Genomic DNA, 23,643 nt, shown 5'->3' on the forward strand with positions numbered 1-23,643 from the left:
TCGAAATCAGACATTGGGAATACTTTATTACAATACATCCATCCATTTTCTGAGCCGCTTCTCCTCACTAGGGTCGCGGGGTTGCTGGAGCCTATCCCAGTTGTCATCGGGGAGGAGGCGGGGAACACCCTGAACTGGTTGCCAGCCAATCGCAGGGCACATCCAAACAAACAACCATTTGCACTCACAGTCACACCTACGGGCAATTAACCAGTCGTTCACCGTGCCGTCTATTACAATACAGAATAAAAAAATATATTTTGAGGAAAAATACACTTAGAGTCCTATAAATAGTTGTTGCAAAACATATTTCCCTAAAATGTGTCGATTATTATTTTTATTCCTTTCTCAAATTAAATAATTGGTTAATTCATCACAAATAATATAATACAAATATTAGCAAATAAAACTTTCACCTATACATTTAACATATTTTGATTGAATAATTTGATATTTTATTTATTTTAAACACAAACATAAATAGTCAAACTATTTTATATGTAATTATTTTGTGTATAATAGTAAATAATTGGTTCATTAATTATAATTAAATTGATTATAAATGATAACATTGAAACAAGATGAATTATTATTTCATCATTAAAAATTACATAGTTTACATACACATTTTAACTTTTTTTTTTTACTAGACCCTTTTTTTTTTTTTTTTACTTTAAAAATGAAATGTGGCCCTTGAGCATAAAAAATTGTGCAGGGATGTCTTTCATGCCCACACACAAAACATGCTCTACATGTTGTTTTTAAACAAACATGTTTTAAACAATGTTTTTAAACAAACATGTTTTAGATGTTTTTAAACAAACATGTTTTACATGCTCTGCGAGTATAGACAATATCAAATCAAATAAATAATATAAATATTGTGACGTTTCTGTTGAAAAAATCCCTTAAAATGGGAATTTTGCATTGCATTGCTTTGTGCCGTCATGTCAAGTTAAGCGTGAAAGCACGTGCACTTATAACGCGTAAAAATGAACGTCGTGTGCGTTTTATTTTGAAGCATCATCCCGGAAGTGCTGATTTACCGGAGTCTGTGACAGCGCAAAGTAGGAATGGCGGCGATGGTCACTAGAGGAAGGAACCCAAAGAGCCCGAAACTTTACTTCTAACGGGCCCACCGAGGATTTGAACCCTGACGAAACGCACGAATCACTTGCTTGTAGCGGACGAAAGGCGGCGTCTTTTGACGTGAGATACTTGGGGTCGACTTGCACGCTTAGCTTGCCATTACTAGTGCCGCCGAGTTAGATTGAAGGTAGCTGCTAGCCAGCTGTTGGCTCCTTTGCCTGGCTGGCCCAACAAGTTAACTTAAGTGGAGAACTGTATAAAAGCATTTCATCGTTAAATGGTAATCGTCTATCTTGAGCAACAACTAGTGTTTTGCGACGATAGAGAGATAGAGAGCGAGAGAGAGAGAGAGAGGGGCGTCGCGGGACAGCACTTTGTCATTGCGACTTGAGAACATAATTAGCGCTCATTTTAACGCTAGCTGCGAAGCTAGCTAAGTTGTGATCCTGAAGTCTCGTCCATTTTTCGGATCGTGCCCCAGCGACTGGCTCCGGGGCTAATCGACACCCCGTTCGTCTGCTTTTAAGGTGGCATCAGCAGTACGATGGAAAGTCTAACGTTGAGTGATGTCGAGCAGAAATATTACTCGGATTTGTTCGTTTACTGCGACACGGACAACACCAAGAAAGTGGCTTCTTACGGGAGAGTTCTTGACCTTTTCCGGGCGGCCCAGCTACCTAGCGAAGTTGTCATACAGGTAAGCTAGCGGTGTTAAAGTCCTCACTTTTTACGCTTTATTGCGCTCCAGTGAATCTGCCCTCAAAGCAATATTTTGGATGCTCAATAAACTTGAGCGGCTGTCGAGAGCTGAGCTGTCAGTAAAGGCTACCGTTAGCCTTCACCAGTTAGCAGGGAGCGCTACGCAGTACGAGACACACCTTCTTCTGGCTAACGTTAGCTTCTCCGCGCAGCCCAGCTGTAAACATGGTGTGTGTGTTTGTTTTGCACATTTCCGATTGCCATGTACTGTTTGCCCTCAAGCTTTCATGAGCACACATGTAAATCTTGCATCAAACGAACTCATGACTACTGCTCACTTTTCCTTCTCTAATTTTAGCAAAACTTATTGTCCCCTCGCCTCCATCCTTCCTTTACCCATTTCCTCTCCACATACATAATCGTGTATCAATACAATACATATATTGATGTATACATACCTATTTGTAGACAAGCCTTTTGCAGTTGTTTTAAGCAGCCTGTATTATCTTGTTTTCTTTTATATTGGAAAGAGGACTCAACAGCTAGTCGATTTGATCAATTACAGTTGAAACCTGTTTTAGGGTTAAGCACACTTCAGACACTTGAGTTCATACACGTTTAACATGTGGAGAACACATTTATATATTATTAATTTATCACTTTTTCAAATATTCCTGTTCTTACTGTCTCGCTCACACAGTTCTCCCAAAAAGAGGCAAAGCAGGCTTACTTCAAATGTGTCACTCCCAGTTGAAGTTTATAAAACTGACAGATCAAACAATGGAGAATTAAGCACTGAAGTAATGACCCCAATTTAATTTAACCTACTACTAAGTGGTATTTTCTTGTTCACAGTTTTAAGTTTAAAACTTCAATAAAGGTTTGTTTTATATATATATAATTTGGTTTAAGCCTGTCCTCTTCTCGTTAGTCATTTTAGAAATGATTTCTTTGTTGGCTGCCCGTCAGAAACCAAGAGCTGTGATTAAATTTCTTGCTTTGGAAGGGGAACTGTCACTAAACATTTTCAAAAGGTTGCAAAATATGTATGAGGAAGCTGCAATAGGCTAGAACACAGTCAAAAAGTGGGTGTCCAGGATCAAAGGCGAAGAATAAGGGCCTGCTTTGAATGACTTCTGTGACAAGGAAAGGAGTGGCAGACCATCTTCAGCAGTTAATCTTGGGAATAATACTTGGGGGAAGGAGAAGATCATAGTCACCATTGATTCCCATCCTGTGTCATCATTGATGGCATAACCCTGACCCCATACACATTTCACCAACCTTTTACAAATGTTTTGTGGTGGCTCCCTTTCCAAAGCAAGAAATTCAGTCACAACTCTACTTCTGGCAGGCATCCAGCAATGATGTCGTTTCCAAAATGCCTGACAGGAAGAGGACAAGGCTTTAAAAAACTTTTTAATAAATCTTCAAACATGTATACATACTACAAACTAAGAACAATTATGAAAAAAATAAATTATTCCTAAATTAAATTAAATTGTTTTAATTGAGGATGATTTGTAATAATAATAATAAATATTTATTATTATTACTCCCCGGCCCCGCCTGTGTGGAGTTTGCATGCTCTCCCTGTGCCTGCGTGGGTTTTCTCCGGGCACTCCGGTTTCCTCCCACATCCCAAAAACATGCATGGTAGGTTAATTGACAACTCTAAATTGCCCATAGGTGTGAATGACCGACTTTCATAAGAGTTAAGAACAATAAAGTTTTTTTTGTTTTTGTTTTGTTTTTTAAATAGCCTCTGAATGCACAGTATATTATATTTTAAATGGTGCTTCAAAGGAGTTTTCTGTACCGCCAAAAGTATATTCCTTGCCATGATGTCCGCCAGCCAAAGGCTGAGCTGCACTGTATTTGGTCACTGAGTAAACTAGTTGCTAAAGAACACCAAATTAGCTATTCTTGTCACTTTCCTGCGATACTGTATGGACAAAAATCAGAATAGTAATACAGGCAAGTTTTCACTCGCTGTCTGTGGCCCACCCAAAATTGGTCCGTGACCCACGTTTGGGTCCCTACCCACCAGTTGTGAATAACTGAATTAGCTAATAATGAAAAAAAATCAAACGACTCTTAAGAATACAGTGTCTATGGCATATAGGTTTCGCTGTACTGCGCCGGCATGAAAATATGAAATGAAATTTTGTACATATATCCTTTATTATCATCCATTGCCCAATATTATTTTGAATTTGAAGTTCAATCTTTTGTCAGCTATGATTCAATGCTTTTACCAATGTCTTTGGTTTTTGTCATGGTGTCATTTCAGAATCAGAATCATCTTTATTTGCCAAGTATGTCCAAAACACACAAGGAATTTGTCTCCGGTAGTTGGAGCCGCTCTAGTACAACAGACAGTCAATTTACAGAACACTTTGGGGACATAAAGACATTGTCAAAAAACAATTGTGCAAAAAGATGCAGAGTCCACTTAGAGCAGTTCGAATGACTAATATTGCAATAGTCCGGTGCAATGACCATTGTGCAAAGGGCGCTGAGACTTCAAGGAGTGTATGCGGTTTAAAGTGACGAGTAGTGCGATCATCTGAGACAACGTCGGTTGTGCAAATGTTACAGATACTCCTCAATCAGTGTGCAAATGGAGCAGATGCTACTCTGGCATGAGTGGCCAGTATATGCAAATAGTGCAGCATGGCGAGACAACTACAGCGAGTGCATGAGTAATACATAATTGGCCCCACAGAAATGTGACAACGAACTCAAGTCAAAACATTTCCAGCTTGTTGTAATGGAATTATGACAACACTAGTTCGCTGTATATATTTTTTTGCGCATTCAGTAGATCGTCTCCACTGAAGTACACTGCTTGCACGAACAACATCGCTGCAAACAAAATAGTGAAAAGAACCTCTTGTGACAATTAAAATAAATAAATAAAAGAAACACAAGAAAATAATTATTGCGAAGAAACAGACAACATATGTGGTCATTACATCACCAGTTACTAATTATGTGTTATGTTTTAATAATTACTTTTCGTCATTTTAATGTGTGTTGTATTATGTATATATAATATTATAAAATTGCTTATGTTTTATTTGCTTTGGTCACATGGCATATTATGACATTTGAGGTAAAGACGTTCATTATTGTGACTTTTTGGCTGTCAGTGGTGGCAGTGTTTGCACTTTGTGACTCAGCATCTTTTTCAAGGTCAAAGAGGCGAGATGCGTGGTGGGGGAAAAAAAAGAAGCAGCATTGTACTTTTCGTTCTTTTTTTATTTTAATGTGCACTAAGCGCTGCGCTGGCTTGTTAGAGACAGAACGAGTATTGTGTTTGAACAGACTGAATAAAATGACTTGTACTGTTTGTCTGCACAAAAAAAGGATCGTTCAACTGTGACAGGCTGAACACTTGAGTCTTCCTTATGAGTTCTATTTCTTGGTCTGGTTTTTTTTTTTTTTTTTGTAGGTTGGCTATGCACAGTGGGCTGAGGTACACTTGAACAATCTAAGGACCTACAACAAGACCTACATCAAATTACTTTTTTTTTTTTCCCTTACAGCTCTTGTGTTTGATCACAATTGTAGTGTGCAGTGTACCTAATGTTATGGCCAGTGAGAGATCTTTACTCGTGTACTTTGCATTCACATTTTCGATTTTTGTTTAGTCAAGACGATGATGCAACAAAACATCTCATCTGTCTTCAGTCGTTTGCCGTGGGTCTGTTTGGTTATATGACCTTGGTAATGCTTGGTGTTGTCCGCTTGTCTGCGTGTGTTCAGATCACAGAGTTGTGTGGAGCCACTCGGCTGGGTCACTTTGGACGGAGCCAGTTCTACATCGCCCTAAAACTGATTGCCATCGCCCAGTCGGGCCTGCCTCTTAGAGTGGAAAGCCTCAACTCAGGTGAGTCCTTATTTAAAATTAGTTAGATTCTTTTTTTGGAACAGCCTCTGAACAACTCTCAATGAAGCCACTGTTAAATTCCATTTTTTTTCCTGTAATACAGTTAATATTGCAAGATTATTTGATAGGGAACAAGATGGTTAGATTCAAAATTAGGGCTGTATCAAAATGTAACATTAATAGGCTAGGTTGTATTTAACACTGTCAGAGTGTTTACAATGCTTATTTTTCATCAAGTGGTATTTCTATGATAGTGTCAGTCAAAACAGTATTTAATGCTCATAACAACATTTCTTTTGCTGGAAAATCGGAACATAAAATCTGTGGTGTGAGTGCTTGTATCTCGAAAAACTCGGGTCACTCCTAAGTCCAGGAACCACTGTATGTATGGTAAATAAGGGAATTATGTTACACACTCAGACAAGAGATTGAAGCAGTCATAAGGCTTAAATGACCAGAGTTTGTCTGCTGTAAATAGCTGTATGGAAAAACAAATAACCACTTAGCTGGAAATATTGTAACATGAACACCCTGGAATGATTTCACAATGTTATAAGGAAGCATAGACACTACTTACCCACAGCAAAATAATCATGATGCTCTTCTGTGATGGATGTTGGTTTATATTCAGAAATAATTATTGTGTTTGCAGTCAAGGACCTGCCACTGCCCAGATTTGTGGTGGGGAAGAATGAGGCAGAGGCAAGGCACGTGGCGCTATACCAGGACCCGGACAGTCAGGGCTTATACCCCGCCTCTGCCGCCGCGTTAATACCAAGACCGCCAGGCAGGGGACACCAGAACAAGAAAGCCCCCCCCTCAGCCAGCGCACATCCTGTCCATGAGGCAGTTCAGCCCACAGCACCGAGCATAGAAACACAGGTGTGTACGTCTGGCAGCCAAGCATCATCTTCCTCGTTGTTATTGTCGGTTTGTTCATTAAGCTTTCTGATAATTACAATCTAAGCTTGCATTGCCTTAAATGAACAACAAAACACTATTTTTAATTACAGCAAGTGAGGTCTTGACCAATTAGGGGATACATATTGAAATATATGTTTTCAAATGGGCGGCACGGTGGCCGACTGGTTAGAGCGTCAGCCTCACAGTTCTGAGGACCCGGGTTCAATCCCCGTCCCTGACTGTGTGGAGTTTGCATGTTCTCCCCGTGCCTGCGTGGGTTTTCTCCGGGCTCTCCGGTTTCTTCCCACCTCCCAAAAACATGCATCAATTGGAGACTCTAAATTGCCCGTAGGTGTGACTGTTGAGTGCGAATGGTTGTCTGTTTGTATGTGCCCTGCGATTGGCTGGCAACCAGTTCAGGGTGTACCCCGCCTCCTGCCCGATGACAGCTGGGATAGGCTCCAGCACGCCCGCGACCCTAGTGAGGATAAGCGGCTCAGAAAATGGATGGATGATTGTTTACAAATGTTTTGTTTCTTTTAGCAGGGAGAACCGACATCGCCCGTGGTCTCCCCTCACCAGTCCCCTCCCACCTCCCCACCTTCCTGGAGGAAACACAAGCGGCAGCACAGTGGCGGAAACACAGACAGACAACCAGTGGTGGCACCGACCGGAGTCGTGTGGACGCAGTTCCGGGAATCTCAAACTGGTAATTCAATGATAATAATATTGTTAGAAATATACGAAATATATTTCTCTGGGGGTCCTCGGTTTATGACGGTGCCGACATGGTCTGCGGTGCTCTGCTTATCACGTGGTGCAAGTGTGGAGCTCAGTATCATGTTTATGACCTAGGAGTGTTTTTCATACAAATATTCACTGTAATTCTGATAGACTTTACACCGATCTGATTGGCTTGATCGGTATAGGCTGCTGATTAGAATTTTATGCTGATTGGCTGATCCGCTTCAATGTCATAATTCGCCGATCCGATCAATGACGTAATTGACAACACGTAAATCATTAGCAATCTGTGCAAAACTGATGTACCTCATGGGGGAAGGTCATCTAAATGCTTCAACACAACAAATTTGATCAGGGACCTGAAAAATATACAAAAGGATCAGTATGACACATTCAAGCAACGCAGCAAGAAAAAGGAAAGGCACAACCAAACGAACGCTGACCCAAACGCTCGGCAACACCCGTCCATATAGCCGACAGGGACAGTGAGAATGTTAGAATTGGCATGTCATTAACAGTATTTGTTAAAGTAATTTAATTGCAATAAAGTAATTTAATTACAGTAAGTTAGCACCCACTATTTCTGCATCAAGTAATGTTGATTTGACCTGACTGAACTTTAAACTTATGTCAGTGGCCAATCCTTGAATGCCCCTGAGATGTCATTGATGTTTTAGCTTTTGTATAAAATGCCAGAGAATACTTTTGAAGATACTCAGTATACAGTATACAAGTATATACAGTATATGAACAAGTCATTTAAATAAACACATTGCTCTATCTTGTGATGTGATCGGTTATCTGGTTTTTGAACAAAAATCCTGATCGTGTAAAGCCTAAATTCTGACTTAATTACTGCCATCAGCATAGGGTAGTGATACAACTTGCATACAAATTTAGGTCACATCGCCACCATAGAACAGAATTCCTAAACAAAGGACCCCCATATTTGGAAAATATTACATGGACGAAATGAAAATAATGTTGGACCTTTTAAAATAGCCTTGTTCCTCCTAGTTTTCTTAACAGCATTGATGATTAGTTTCTGCCCATGGCAGCTCCTGTGGCAGGTGATGGGATGTGGCTGTCACACTCGCCCCCTCTTCCAGGTCAGGAAAGTTGGGTCAGTTTCACAGCTGACACGCCGCCATCAAGCACACTCCCGGGGGTGCACCCCCCATCCGTACAGGTAATAAAACATTATGCTGGTGTCAGGATTGTATAGTCATGAATGACTACACCAGCATTTGTCAAATCGCACAAAACAGAGTTACTACATAACCTACATTAAGCCATCATTTTCTTTCTGGCTCACAACAAACATGGCAGATTGAGATTATTCCATATAATTAAATAATGACAGGCTGGTGTTTTATTTTCTAATTGATTACAATGCGAGTTAAAAAGCTAATCTTCAGCTAGGTACTGGAGAAAATAAGACTGCAAAGGTAAATTCAACGCATCTGTTTTTAACATTTTCAGTTAAATTCTAACGGATGGCTTCATGCTTTATGTCATCAAATTAGATTCTGAACCTGTTGTCAGTGCGTCTTAGTCAAAATGAGACTCGTTTGTTTGTTTCTATGTTTCTATAATTTTCCTTCATCCACTGAGAAGCTTTGCCCAAAGTATGAGTACATTTTGTGTTATTTAATTTAGTCTTGTTGCAAGTCTCTCAATTTGTCTTTAAAAGAATCAAGTAGGGATTTGCATGTGTAGAAATTTCCTTCCTTTACAATTTGTGGTCCATAATGAAATCTTTATTTGAAAAAGCAGGGCCTCCTCACTCAACTTTCAAAGGAACAAGAAGAAGTATCTTTTTTTCATGTTGATTTCATTCGGTAGAATCAAAACAAAATCTCCAATCTGAATAAATAATCCATCTGTCACATGATTACTTCCCTAGGAAAGCACAACGATACGAACAACGATGGCCTCGGCAGCAGCAGCGACCAATGAGATCCAGCGGCAGTCCAGTGGCTATGATGATCCCTGGAAGATCACAGACGAACAGAGACAGTATTATATCAACCAGTTCAAAACCATTCAACCTGACCTTACTGGTTTCATACCAGGTATGAAAACAGAAAACACAGAAAACTCTCAGTAAGAAGGTGCTGACTGAGTCATTTCCTGTCTCTTTATGTGCATCACAGGTTCAGCGGCAAAAGAGTTCTTCACCAAGTCCAAATTGCCCATTTTAGAGTTGTCACATATTTGGTGAGTCGGCGCCTTTTCAATGCAAATAGGCAATCATACATTCTGATGTGTGTGCTGCTTATTCGTAGTAATGGGAACTGATAAGAATTTAGCGATTGTGGTTCCATTACTGATACTGCTTATTGATCAGAGTCCTTTTTGATTCTGTTATTAATTTTTTTTTGGGTGAGGGAATTAAATATTAAAAAGTTAAAGCCAACAAAACAACTTGTATTATCTTCAACTTTGGACAGAAGATACAGCATATCCAGTATATACTCAGAATCTGTAATGTATCCTGAGGTTAAAAAAAAAGAAGTAGGCGACTTCTCCAAGTATGTCAAGAGACCAAAAAGCTAAATGTAATTTTTGCATCCCTTACAAGATATTAGGATACCTTTGGAAATTGTGAAGTTCGACTATTATGGATGCAGTGAAAATGAAGTATTCTGTTTTTTTAAACAATTTAAAGCACTGAGACTGACAAAAGTCAAAGCAAAGCTTCTAACATCCATTATTCCTGCCAGAATATCAGATATCTTTTAATCCACCATGTATACATATTTTTCACTGGTTAGGTTTCCCAATACCTTTATATGACATCAGTCTCCTAACATTTGGGAATATTACAGTGCTGCTTTTGCATTCAACTTTATCCAAAACTAATTCAGACATAAAACACAGAATTGTACTGTAAAAAAGAACATATTACACCTGAGTTTGCAAAATACCTTCCACACGATTATAGTAATTGCCACCTCCAGAGTGACACGGTCTGAGATATGTGAGCACCAGAGCAACCTCGCCAGGGACCAAGGCCTAGTCAAAGGACTGGTTCTTCCCCTCGTCTTCTCTTTTTCTGTTTAGCATCTCAACACAACAAAAAATTTACATATTTTAATTTAACAAATCATAAAAAATGAACATTTTGAGAGGTTGTTTGTCCAAAACCTTGTTTTGTCTCATAATGGCATATCATGTAATATTAAGGAGCTGCCAAATGTTACGGAACGTCTGTATTTTGTTACAGAAATCACTGAACGCTAACTCGTTACGGCCGTAACACTGATTGTTGAGAATATTGGGGGGGGGGGAATCCAGCTTCTGACATTACCAGCGCATCCACATTGAAAAGCTGGCTGGTGCATGCTATTTTCTTATTTTATCACACATCCCCAGATATTTTTGATGGAACATCCAAATCTCATATACTGGTACTTCTATTCAGGCTATTCTATGCAGGTGTCCACCATTATAATGTTGATGTAATAAAAACATAAAAATAACAAATATTGAACCTGTAATTTATTAACAACTAGGACTGTTGCACAGAAATGACTTAACAACATTTTGAAAATATGGAAATTTGGACAAATTGTTCTGAAAGTGAATTTTTATAGGTTGGCACCACTGTAAATGTGCTGCACTTTTGATAAGTGCCAGTGGGAATCTCCCACTGGGAAGTATAAACAAAAAAATAACTGGCCGTTGGATTAGAATTTTTTTTTGTTCCAAATTTTTTCTGAACCTTCTCCATTTCTCCGTCTTTAACTTGACTTCCATACTGAGTCTTTTTCTCGCTTCCCTGCGGTTTCTTTCTGGTCTGCGTGCAGTCAGTGATTACCGCCAGAAATGCACACTTGATTGACCTGAGTACAGTCATGTGGGATGGCTTAACTTGCACGTAATTTGTCTGTACGTTTTGTCACTACCATAAAGCCTGTAATGCTGTGTTGCTTAAAATAGAAGTGCCCTCTAGGTCTTGAATCATATCCTTCTTTTGTAGCTATAGGTGTAGGTCCGTATGGGACTGCTTGTGGGTCCAGACCCAGACCGCGGTCTGTCAGTTAGTGACCTGTGCTGTAGCCCTATTAACAGAATGTTCGCTTCTGCAAAATGAGAATGAAGTGGAAAGAATACATAGTGCTTTTGTCTAAAACATTTCTTGTAATGTACACAAATAAGCCAGAACGAGCACAGCTATCATCATCTTGCATGCAAAAGTGAAAATGTGAGCCAGATTAGGGTTTATTTTTACAAATTAAATTGGCACCGATTGACCCCAATTTAATACTGCTTGGTAGAATTGTGGCTTTGTCATTTGATTGTACCCATGTGGTTTCCCCTACTGTTAAGACTACCAAATGATGTCATAGTTGCGTCAATGTATTATGTATCTCTAGATAACTAATGAGAAGTCTGTTAATGTTCGGTATAATCCATAAACACTCCTTTGTCAAACCTGTTAACTGGTGAAATCCTTCACAATGTTGCAGAAAACCATAGTCATGTGCGAAGAATGTAAATCTTGTAAGATGATCTTTTTTTTTAATTGTCGCTATAGCATGAATTAGCCACAGTCATTTGTGTGTCTTCAGGGAGCTTTCAGACTTCGACAAAGATGGCGCGCTAACCCTGGATGAATTCTGCGCTGCATTCCACTTGGTGGTAGCCAGGAAGAATGGCTATGACCTCCCCGAGAAGCTGCCTGAGAGCTTAATGCCAAAGCTGATTGACCTAGATGACTCAGCAGGTTGGCAGCTTCACTCCCTTTCATTTGTTCTCCTGGTCCGTCTCTTCACCTTGGACCACATCAAATCTCAAAAGTATAGTCTGTGCTGTGCATTAACTCTACATTTGTGCACTGCTTCACTAGTTTTCACATTTTGTTGATACTTGGCACAAAATGTGTTTCATCTGCAATTTATTTGTCAGAAGAGATGACATGAAAGTGTTTAGAGTACACAGACCAACAGCATTTGCTGGTATGGTTGTTTGTCTATCTGTACTCTGCGATTGGCTGGCGACTGGTTCATGGTGTGGGTTTGGCTTCAACTCACCTGTGACCCTAATGAGGCTAAGCACCAAGCGGTATAAAAAAGGATTGATGAATCAAAAGACAAATCTGCTCCTTATATAAACATAAATATATTGTCACTATTTTATGTTACTCCAGTAATAGGAAACTTGTCATTTTGATAGGCTATGTTAAAAAAAAAAGAAAAGTTACCTATTACATTGTGTTACCATCTAGCAAGCCTTTTTTTCATTTTTATGGTATTAAAGTTAACAAGAGTCATGTTTATGGTACACAGAGGTTCCAGAGCAGACAGCTGATGTTGGGTTCTCGGCCTCCCCTGTTGAGGTGACTCCCAACAAGTCTCCCTCCATGCCCTCGCTCAACCAGGCTTGGCCGGAGATGAACCAGAGCAATGAGGTTTCAGTACACACACAGACACATACACACACACAATTACCAATTACTCACACAAGTATTCTGTAATTTCTCTACATTGATAAGGTTCATTTTAACCTTCGTAGTTGGCACTGAATGTCAGTTGTTAGCAAACATAATCCCTGATGAATAAGCATGTCCTCTCTTACTTCTGGGGCTATTCTGTCCCCAAACTCAGTGGTGTCACAAGATGATTTTGTCTCTGATGATCTCACTTGATCTCTGGATGACTGGCGATGACACACAGTGCCTCATACTGTTGATATGAATGTGTGATGTCACTGCACTGGCTGTCTTGCTGACTTGTTTTTCATCTTCTCACTGTCCGTCTGTCTCCTTGCAGCAATGGGAGACGTTTAGCGAGCGCTCCTCCAGCTCACAAACTCTGACCCAATTTGACTCTAACATTGCACCAGCTGACCCTGTAAGTCGATCACTTAGTATGCATGGTTTCACCCTTAATGGAAAGAAGACATTAACCCATCCTGAAATGATCTGTATTGTCTCTTCTGCCTGTCTCTCTTGCTGTATCACTGTTTTTTATTGGGTCTCTTTTATTTATTTATTTATTTATTCTCCCCCCTCCGTACTGCCACATCCCTTATAGATTAATATTTCTATATATTGGGAGTTTTGGTGAAAAATGCACTATTGTACTTATACATTTTTCTTTGCGCGATTACATTTGATGTACAGTCAAGCAAAACAATGGGCAACAAAGTTGAGCACAGACTTATTTCTTTAAGATGAGCAACAATTGGACATCATAATTAGATTTTTGTCACTGCGATTAAGGAATTTGTCACTGATGATTTAAAAATAATAATAATAATTTTTAAAATGCTTCAATGTTGATACAAATTTTGGATGAGTGTAAAACCCCTAAAAATTGTTGCATAAACCTGCTAAGAAAGACACAAAAACAATCTCCTTGGCTGATGTGGTGATGATAATGATGATGATAAATTGATAAGCAGAGTTTCTTTCTCTCTCTCTCTCCTCTGCCCTACAGGACACAGCCATCGTCCACCCCGTTCCCATCCGGATGACCCCCAGTAAAATCCACATGCAGGAAATGGAACTGAAGAGGACTGGCAGCGGTGAGAGCCTCCTCATGGCTAAATGACCTCATAATGCATCTCAAATGAAATAAAGTAATCTTTAGACTGCCTGTTTCTTTTCATTTGTACAAGATTTGCCATTGATAGCTGTCTCCAATTAACTGTTATATTGCCCAGCTTTGTCTAGTTTCAACACCACAGTGAATCAGTTCCGACTGGCACATTGGATCTGTAGAACCTGTGTATTGAAATTAGTGCAATGCAAAGTGTCCAAGTAATGACCTCAGAAGACGTCTCATTGTTTTAAAAACAGTGTGTCCTTGATAATGATTGCTATAAACTAAATTATTTGCATCCACTCCTTATTTCCATATCTTCAGATCACAACCATCCGACCAGTCCATTACTGGCGAAACCACCAGAAGTGTCCGAAGAAGCCAAACTACCCGCCACCATGAAGTTTGTACCAGCAAATGCTGTAGGTCAGTACATAGCAATCTGGTTAGTTTGACATTCTTTAATAGAATCTTGTTGTGCAAATATGACCACTTAATATGACTTAAATTAAAAAAGGCGAATTGTGTAGTCCAACAAGTCATATTTATGTCAGTATAGCTGACCGTGTTTTTCTTTTTGTCTCCATAAAGGTGATGGTTACAGCAGTTCTGACTCCTTCACATCTGACCAGGAGCCAGTTGCAAGACAAAGGTGACTTATTACCCTCGACAAACACATGGGTTTGTTTTTAGTTTGTAACTCTTTGTGATTTTGAGTCTTCACACTATATTTTGGTGAGAATCCAACCATCGATAATGTCTTGAGAATTAATAAAAATTTCACACATTCCCTGACTTTTTTATTGGTAAAAAATTTAGAGGGGCTCCTCTGTTTATGACAGGCTTCCATTCCTACGACACTGATGTAACACAAATATGCACGCAAGTCAGGAGATGGGAAGTTTCTTTCACTAACCTATGCTAATGCACAATTGAAGTAAATATTTGTGAAAAACACTTGGAGGCCATGAATATAAAACAATCAAATGATAAAGAGAACAATTCCTTGCTTTATTCCTGTGGTTGACATGCACACTGGAAAACCTTGTAGGGCTGGACCATTGTAAACCGAGGACCCCGTGTACATACATCATCCTATATCTGTGAAAATATTCTGGCTTGAACAACATTTGCTGCGGAGGCAGGGTCAGCTGTAATGTTAAAAGTAGCTTTGTCTGGATATGATCCATATTGTGATTTTATTTTTTTAACCACCGTACATGCCGTATTTCATTTGATTGTTTTATGTTTATGGCCTAAAAGTGTTTTAGTGTCTATATTTATTGTAATTGACTTCACTCTTGTGTGAGCATAGGGTAGTGAAAGACGACCGCTTTCCAACTTGCGTATAAATTCAAGTTACAGTGGGTACGCAAAGTATTCATCCATCCATCCATTTTCTGAGCCGCTTCTCCTCACTAGGGTCGCAGGCGTGCTGGAGCCTATCCCAGCTGTCATCGGGCAGGAGGCGGGGTACACCCTGAACTGGTTGCCAGCCAATCGCAGGGCACATACAAACAAACAACCATTTGCACTCACAGTCATGCCTACGGGCAATTTAGAGTCTCCAATTCATGCATGTTTTTTGGGATGTGGGAGGAAACCGGAGTGCCCGGAGAAAACCCACGCAGGCACGGGGAGAACATGCAAACTCCACACAGGCGGGGCCGGGGATTGAACCCGGGTCCTCAGAACTGTGAGGCTGACGCTCTAACCAGTCGGCCACCGTGCCGCAAAGTATTCAGACCCCCTTAAAATGTTCACTCAGCCATTTGCTAAAATCATTTCAGTTATTTTTTTTCCTCATTAATGTACACGCAGCACCCCATATTGACAGGAAAAAAAGGGAATTGTTGACATTTTTGCACATTTATTAAAGAAAAACTGAAATATCACACAGCCATAAGTATTCAGACCCTTTGCTCAGTATTTAGTAGAAGCACCCTTTTGAGCTAATACAGCCTTGAGTCTTTTTGGGAATTATGTTTTTTGCACCTGGATTTGGGGATCCTCTGCCATTCCTCCTTGCAGATCCTCTCCAGTTCTGTCAGGTTGGATGGTGAATGTTGGTGGACAGCCATGTTCAGGTCTCTCCAGAGATGCTCAATTGGGTTTAAGTCAGAGTTCTGGCTGGGCCATTCAAGAACAGTCACAGAGTTGTTCTGAAGCCACTCCTTCGTTGTTTTAGCTATGTGCTTAGGGTCGTTGTCATTGGTCATTGGAAGGTGTACCTTCGGCCCAGTCTGAGGTCCTGAGCACTTTGGAGAAGGTTTTCGTCCAGGATATCCCCGTACTTGCCCGCATTCATCGTTCCTTCGATTGCAACCAGTCTCCCTGTCCCTGCAGCTGAAAAACACCCCCACAGCATGATGCTGCCACCACCATGCTTCACTGTTGGGACTGTATTGGACAGGTGATGAGCCGTGCCCGATTTTCTCCACACATACCGCTTTGAATTAAGGCCAAAAAGTTCTATCTTGGTGTCATCAGACCAGAGAATCTTATTTCTCACCATCTTGGAGTCCTTCAGGTGTCTTTTAGCAAACTCAGGCTTTCATGTGTCTTGCACTGAGGAGAGGCTTCCGTCAGGCCACTCTGCCATAAAGCCCTGACTGGTGGAGTGCTGCAGTGATGGTTCACTTTCTAGAACTTTCTCCCATCTCCCTACTGCATCTCTGAGCTCAGCCACGGTGATCTTTGGGGACTTCTTTACCTCTCTCACCAAGGCTCTTCTCCCCCGACTGCTCAGTTTGGCAGGGCGGCCAGCTCTAGGAAGGGTTCTGGTCGTCCCAAACGTCTTCCATTTAAGGATTATGGAGGCCACTGTGCTCTTAGGAACCTTAAGTGCAGCAGAAATTGTTTTGTAACCTTGGCTAGATCTGTGCCTTTCCACAATTCTGTCTCTGAGCTCTTCAGGCAGTTCCTTTGACCTCATGATTCTCATTTGCGCTGACATGCTGTGAGCTTAAGGTCTTATATAAACAGGTGTGTGGCTTTCCTAATCAAGTCCAACCAGTATAGTCAAATACAGCGGAACTCCAATGTAGGTGCAGAACCATCTCAAGGATGATCAGAAGAAATGAACAGCACCCGAATTAAATATGAGTGTCATAGCAAAGGGTCTGAATACTTATGGCTGTGTGAGATTTCAGTTTTTCTTTTTTTAATCTGCAAAAATTTTAACAATTCTGTTTTTTTCTGTCAATATAGGGTGCTGGGTGTACATTGAGGAAAAAGTTCACTTAAATGATTTTAGCAAATTGCTGCAATATAACAAAGAGTGAAAAATTTAAGGGGGTCTGAATACTTACCATACCCACTGTACGTCGCGTCATAAGAATGGAACTTTGTTGCAAACCGAGGACCCCTTTTATTTATGTTCACTCAGTGATTTTGTAGATGAGGTCTGGATTTTCTAGTGTTCTTGTTTCTATGTCTGTATCCAGGTCTCAGTCCGGCGCATCTCCGGAAGCTCTAAAAGTGGTGGCTCCCCCTCCCCCTCCGCCCCGCCCTCACGCATCACACTCCCGCTCCTCATCGCTGGACATGAACCGCAACTTCGCCGCCACCTCAGCCACAGGACAGCCCGCCGCTATAGCTTTCCCACCCGCAGTGCCTCCTCGACCGCTTCCCACACAGGTAAGACAAAAAGCAACAGTTGTGCTTGATTTATTCACTCAGAAGCACAGACCCATGTCTCACTTATCTCCTCTCCAAAGTCATCAGTACCACACACGGGACAGCGCGCTGAGGCTGAGGGTGCGCCGGGAGCGGGGGCCGCGCTCAGCGCCACATCTCCCCAGCAGATCCCACAGCAACCTAATTTCGCAGACTTCAGTCATTTTCAGGCCTTTGCGGCATCTGAACAACCTTCCAGCCTGCCGGAAGTTGACAAGCACAGCGATCCTGGACAGGTGTGTGCGCGTGCCATCTCTCCATGGTCTAGTTCTAACTGATGATAAATCAGCGGTTACCCAGCCTTTATTATGGCAACACACTTTTTTTTACATAAAAAAAACCTTCCAAAATGTGAATGCACAGTTCAAGTAAACCTTATATTAGAGCACATTTAAACACAACTCACACTGAACCGAAGTGCTGTACATAGTGCATTAGCCAAGAAAAAGTAGAAATGTGAATGATGAAAGTAAATAGATAAAATAGATGCAAATCAGAGTTTTAAAACTAAAACAGCATAATGAGACAAAAACTTAACTAATGACATACCAGGGTAATATATTTAAAATGGTGGGTTTTGAGACTGGATTTTAGGGGGCAGTTTGTTCCATAACTGAGGACCAGCAATTGGAAATGCAGTCACTTTTTTGCATAGGCAGGAGACCTTGGCTGGACAATCTGAGGGATCTGGTGGCGACATGGGGTTGTATGATACTAGCTATGTAGCTGTGGGCCAGGGTGTTAAGCCACCTTAAGTCGTATTTTAAGGTGTAGCCTCGACTGGACTTAAGGCCAGTACAGGGTCGTAATGTGTTCACAACACACCACAGTTCTTCGTGTTAGTGAGCAGCCTCACCGCTGCTTTTTGGACCATGTGAATCTGCGCCACTAGAGTCAGAGGGAGACCAAAGCTAAGAGTGTGACAATATTCTCTACTATTATCTACAGTTATGAATGCATGGATTATTTTCTCTAGATGCTTTTATGAAGGATCAGACTTGAGTTTGGCATTAATTATTAAATGATAAAACTGGTCTTTACAACAGATAAGATTTGTTTGTCCAGGTCAAGATGGGAGTCTAAAATAACACCTAGATTACAATACTCACAAGCCATGCGAAAAACAAGTTAATACTGCAGAGCTTCTGTTTTTTCATCAAATCTACGTATTAGCTGCATGCGTGAACCACACTGCCCCCTGGAGGCCAATGTGCGCACAACAGAAGTGAACATACTGAACTTCAAGGTAAACAGATGACAACACTAAAGCCCGCAGCAAATATTGCTCTGCAAAATTGCTAAGAGAAGGGATAACGCCCAGTACTTTCAACGCAACCATCCTTGCCCACTTTTTCCCTTACTTTGGCTTTGCCCAGCCTTCCTGATCATGTCATGGGTAGGGAAAGTCAGTTTGGGGGCGGTTTGTTATGTAAATTACAACTATACAAAGTGGCGACTGCTTGCTCACGGACAGGTTTTCAGAAATAGGCATATTGTTTAATTTCACACTTGATGGTTGGGCAGGCACTCCAGAGACTATTTGTAAACAACCAATTAAAAAGTCATTTCCATAACATGTCCCTTTTGAGTGATGGACTTTGACATGCTTTTTTTGGTCTGTGGGTTATTGCAGGGGGACAAGTCTTCAGAAGGAGCTGGGCCCTTAAGAACAGTCAAGAGTGACGGCCAGGCTGATGAAAGAACTACCACCACTGTTAACTCTGTAATTCACCACCAGCTTGATTCTTTTGATAGTCGACATCAATGTAATATTACTGAATTTTACAGTCATTAACAATTATACAAATTAAAGAACTAACCTAATTGTTCATAACTCCAGACAAAACCTCATGTTTGCCTTGTTTTTGTTATTCTTCCAGACCAAGAGTTTGTCTGGCCCTTTAGGACCTCCTCCCAAGCCTATTCGTCGCAGGTTGAAGTCTGAGGATGAGTTGCGGCCTGAGGACGAGCAGTACGGCCCTCAAAAGTCAAACATCATAGCTGCTGGCTTGGCTATTCAGCCCTCTATCCCCAGGTTGGGAAAGTTACCTAAAGTGCATGAAATACGTCTTGGTCACCAGTTGTATCAAGAAAGTCTATGTGTGTGTGCGTGTGTGCGTGTGCGTGTGTGTGTGTTATGGTGACAGGTCAGTAGGTAAGGATAAAAAGGCGATACAAGCATCAATTAGAAGAAATAAGGAAACAAACACGGTGTTGGCAAGACTAAACAGTGAACTGCAACAACAGCTGAAGGTACATGCACACACAATTCTGTAACGTGTAAAACAATTTGCAATAGTACCATAATTTCTTGTGTATAATGCACCCCCCCCCCCCCAAAAAAAAACAACTAAAACTAAACACTAGGGGGTGCCACTATATTATTAAAGAACAAGTAAACCTCAGTATTAATATTACTGATCAGTATTGATAAGCAAAACAGATTAGGAGAGGGTCACCACTCACATTTATTGCATATAACTATATCAATGAATAGAAACTCATGGGTGCACATTATACATTGGAAGAAGGGCTTTCCTGATTTTATTTATATAACATGTTGCCACTCATCTACCAATAACAGCAATGTATAGTTACAGGCAAAAATATTGAATGCACTTCTAGTTAACCTGTGTACCTGTTGCTATTCATAAAACATAATTATCTCAGTATACAGTGTTACCTCAGTATACAAGTTGAATTCGTTCTGTGACTATGCTCATAACTCAAAACACTCAAATCATCTTTTCCCATAGAAATGAATGAATGGAAAATGCAATCCATTCCAGTTCTCCCCTCCCCACAAATAAAAAAATGTGAATGATAATTTATTGTCGCTCCTTCTGGTGTATGCAACTTGGGCACCAGGGGGTCAGTATAATACATTCTTGACACAAATGAAGTTATTCGCAGAGGATAAAGAATATATGCTGTGAGTATTGTTATCATCCGTCTACATGTGTTCTTGCACCGTATATGTTCAAATATCCGTTCCTTAAAGCGTTAACACACTGCCACATAGATGCTATTTTTTTAGCCCATCTATGGCGTTTTGCATTGTTTGTTAGCATACACGCGCGATCGATTGTTGTGGCCGTGGTAACGAGTGTATCCTGTCCCGTTTGAGTTGACAAGATAAAGCCCAGTGATCGTAAAAGATGGGATACGGTGGTATCGGAATATAAAATGTTATTGCACTAAAGGCTAGGCAAATAATTCGGCCCAATGACTGCTTGTATCTCTAAAAATTGAAAGTCAGGTCACTTTTATCTCAAGTTATCGCTGTATATACTTTTTTTTGTGGAAAATATGTGCCTTAGCTTAATTAAGGTTGGGAAACACTGACCGAGACCAGACCCATATGGAAACTTTCCCCTAACACTGACGTTTCTCCTCGAAGCAATATGTGACTTTTCCACATTTTAAGTCTAATTCAAGTCCCTCCTACCTTGTCGTTTTCCCCCAGGACTTGCTTGAAGAGAGGATATCCTTGGAAGTTCAGCTGGAGCAGCTCAGACCTTTCTCTCATCTTTAACCAACACCGATGAGGTGGTTGTAGTTTCTCCAAAGCAAGGCTGCGGCTCTTGGTGGGATGCCACCCCCCACCCTCAACCCCACCCCACATCTCTTACTTTCCCCTGCCTCCCGTTCACAGCGTGCACCATGTTTAAGCCCACACTTACTTATCAGGTGTATAGCGGAGTGGGCCAGGGAGCAAGCTCAGTGCGGCTGTGAGAGTGCGAGAAGAAAAGATGGCATGGGTAATTCTTCAATGTGGCACTTTTCAATTTTTTCTCAAGAGACCTGTATCCATGGCCGACAGCTTAGTGGGGAAGTAGTGTTGGACTTTTGGCTGTAGCTACGAGTTCTGTCTGAAGAGACATCTGCTGGTGAATGAATGTGTGTGTGAGTGTGTCTGTTTTTGTTAAATGTCTGGAGAAAAGTACCAGTGTTGTCAACACACCAATCTAAGGTTTAAAGAGTTTGTTAGCCAAATCTTAAAAGGGAGTTACACATTGAACTTCTGTAAATAAATACTACTGAAAACAGATATTCAATGTTTTCAACAAAACAACAACGATCACAATCAATTAAAAATTCAACATTTCCTGCTTTTACCACTAAGGAGCCACTGAAAATCTAACGTTTTCTGACTTGTTTGGTGTGGTTTCTGGGAAAGAGACATGTTTGGGGTTGTTTTTGAAGTGCGCGATGCCCACATGAAGTCTCTCCACCTCTCGTGCGCTGTGAGTTCAGCCGTCCTCGCTCATTACTGCCCCCTCTGATGTGCGTTTGTGCGCCTTGATTTGAATGGGTTCCGATTTATGCCAAATGACTGAACTATCACTGCTCTCGCACCTCGGTTTAGTCTGTTCTTCATACTTATTTCCATCATATCCGGTTCGCCATTTTTTTTTTTTTCAAGCCCCTTTTGAGAGCAGCTTTATTTTTCCAATTTCCTTTTACGTAAAGGGAGCTTTTAACTTTATTCCAGCCACAGGAGGCGGCATTTATGAAGGACTCTGGATGATGAGTTTTCCTGTTATTTCCCGTGTGGAACAGATCCAGAGTTGATATTTCGAATCATCTGCCGGATGACGTCGGCACTATGCAAGTTCGGGGCGATACATCTCCACAGCTGTTTGAGCTTATAAATAGTAGCAACTGTGTCTTTGTATCTCGGATCTTCCAGAACACAGTTTACTGTATATGCTCCAAGACTGAAGCAATTACACATCAGTGTTTTGCACTGTCAGCCTAGATCTGTTTAAAAAAAACTAAAAACAAAAAATAACAAAGAATAACAAGACTAGAGACCAGTCACCAGTCACCACAACCGAATGACCCAACTGCACTTTGAACATAAAACCCTCTGTCTTGTATGGCTTTTTTTTTTTGTCTTTAAACTGCTAGTCTGTCAGAAGTATAAAAAAATAAATAAAATAAAGGTCATCACACAAACCACTTTAGTTGTCGCCTGGAAAAAGTAAGGTTTGTGCCATCCCAAAATAGCCTCTCGTTTGGTTGATTCTTAAGTTTTATTTCTGTGTCTAAGGCCTTACTCTTAACTCCCCCGCTTGGAGTTCAGGTTTCCATGGTGACTGACTGACCACCTTGTTGCATCAAGGCTTGCCTTTTGTTTTTCTCTGTTGTGGATGATAAAGTATTCTGGGTCTGTATGTGTGAAAGTATGTTTGTGCGTGTTGGCACACCTGGAACTAATACCATTTAAAATAAAAAAAATAAATAAATCCTGCGACGGATTAGCGCTTGCCACACGAATAGCACCCATCGTCCCAAATGGCAATCCAGGCAGAAGCAATCAGTTGAAAACAACAAAATCCGTGGTGAGATTTTGAATACCATTTGGTTTCAGATCTGTGTTGTAAATTGTATGTGACACACCCTTTTTGGACTTGTGTACATTTGGATTAATTGCTGACTAACAGCGAAATAATATTATATTTAATTCCTTCTCTCTTTGGCTGTGGGATCCTAGATGTTCAAACTGCATGGATGTACTATATCTCTGCAGTCGACTAGCAGCTGTGTGATTTTTACATAAAAATAAAAACGACAACATTTTAAAACGTGTGCTCGGCTGTCTTGACTGTATGGCCTCATGCTTGCTTTAATTTTGTTTTACTTTGGAAATTGAAGTCACCTTTGCAATTTGTTTTATTTCACAATTTGTTATAGAAGTGTAGGCTGAAGGAAGGTGGAAACTCTGCAAGGATAATTTGAAAGTGATTGCAAATAAAGGATAACACTCAGTTTTGATCAGCTGCCTCGCCCATTAAGCAGTAAGGGCAAATGTTAATGGCGCCCTGGCCTCCAGGAAGTGACAAAATCACAAAATATCTTCAATATAATGATATTAAAACTATCACTACTAACTCTTAAAATAGAAATGCTAACGTTGGAATGTAAAGCACTGCCCAGTTAATAATACAAATGATAATACTAATATACTATGACCATTATGGGGACAAGCAATATAGAAAAATAAATAGGTGTTAATGGAAATTACTTCCTCTTAAATTCTCACCCAAAGTGAGGTCAACAGAGGCAACAACAACAAGA

General features: G+C 40.6%; 1 protein-coding gene across 2 annotated transcripts; it reads left to right on the plus strand.

Annotated features, from left to right (window-relative positions):
- The first annotated feature begins 1,051 nt into the window (after nucleotides 1–1,051).
- reps1 (RALBP1 associated Eps domain containing 1) lies at nucleotides 1,052–23,148 on the plus strand. Of its 2 annotated transcripts, XM_061703725.1 has the most exons (20): nucleotides 1,052–1,209; nucleotides 1,617–1,786; nucleotides 5,560–5,683; nucleotides 6,336–6,565; nucleotides 7,130–7,295; nucleotides 8,389–8,519; nucleotides 9,237–9,405; nucleotides 9,487–9,550; nucleotides 11,908–12,062; nucleotides 12,625–12,746; nucleotides 13,108–13,188; nucleotides 13,777–13,864; nucleotides 14,206–14,307; nucleotides 14,473–14,533; nucleotides 17,328–17,520; nucleotides 17,601–17,795; nucleotides 19,193–19,282; nucleotides 19,440–19,594; nucleotides 19,707–19,812; nucleotides 21,026–23,148. In XM_061703725.1, the coding sequence occupies exons 2-20, from the start codon at nucleotides 1,634–1,636 to the stop codon at nucleotides 21,092–21,094; spliced, it is 2,454 nt and encodes an 817-aa protein (XP_061559709.1). In that variant the 5' UTR covers nucleotides 1,052–1,209; nucleotides 1,617–1,633; the 3' UTR covers nucleotides 21,095–23,148. The 2 variants fall into 2 exon arrangements, with proteins under 2 accessions (XP_061559709.1, XP_061559710.1); XM_061703726.1 differs by lacking the exon at nucleotides 13,108–13,188 and having other exon boundaries at nucleotides 1,052–1,786.
- Nucleotides 23,149–23,643: the final 495 nt, after the last annotated feature.

This window comes from Phycodurus eques, chromosome 18, assembly GCF_024500275.1.
Source record: "Phycodurus eques isolate BA_2022a chromosome 18, UOR_Pequ_1.1, whole genome shotgun sequence".
In the NCBI taxonomy this organism is placed as follows: domain Eukaryota; kingdom Metazoa; phylum Chordata; class Actinopteri; order Syngnathiformes; family Syngnathidae; genus Phycodurus; species Phycodurus eques.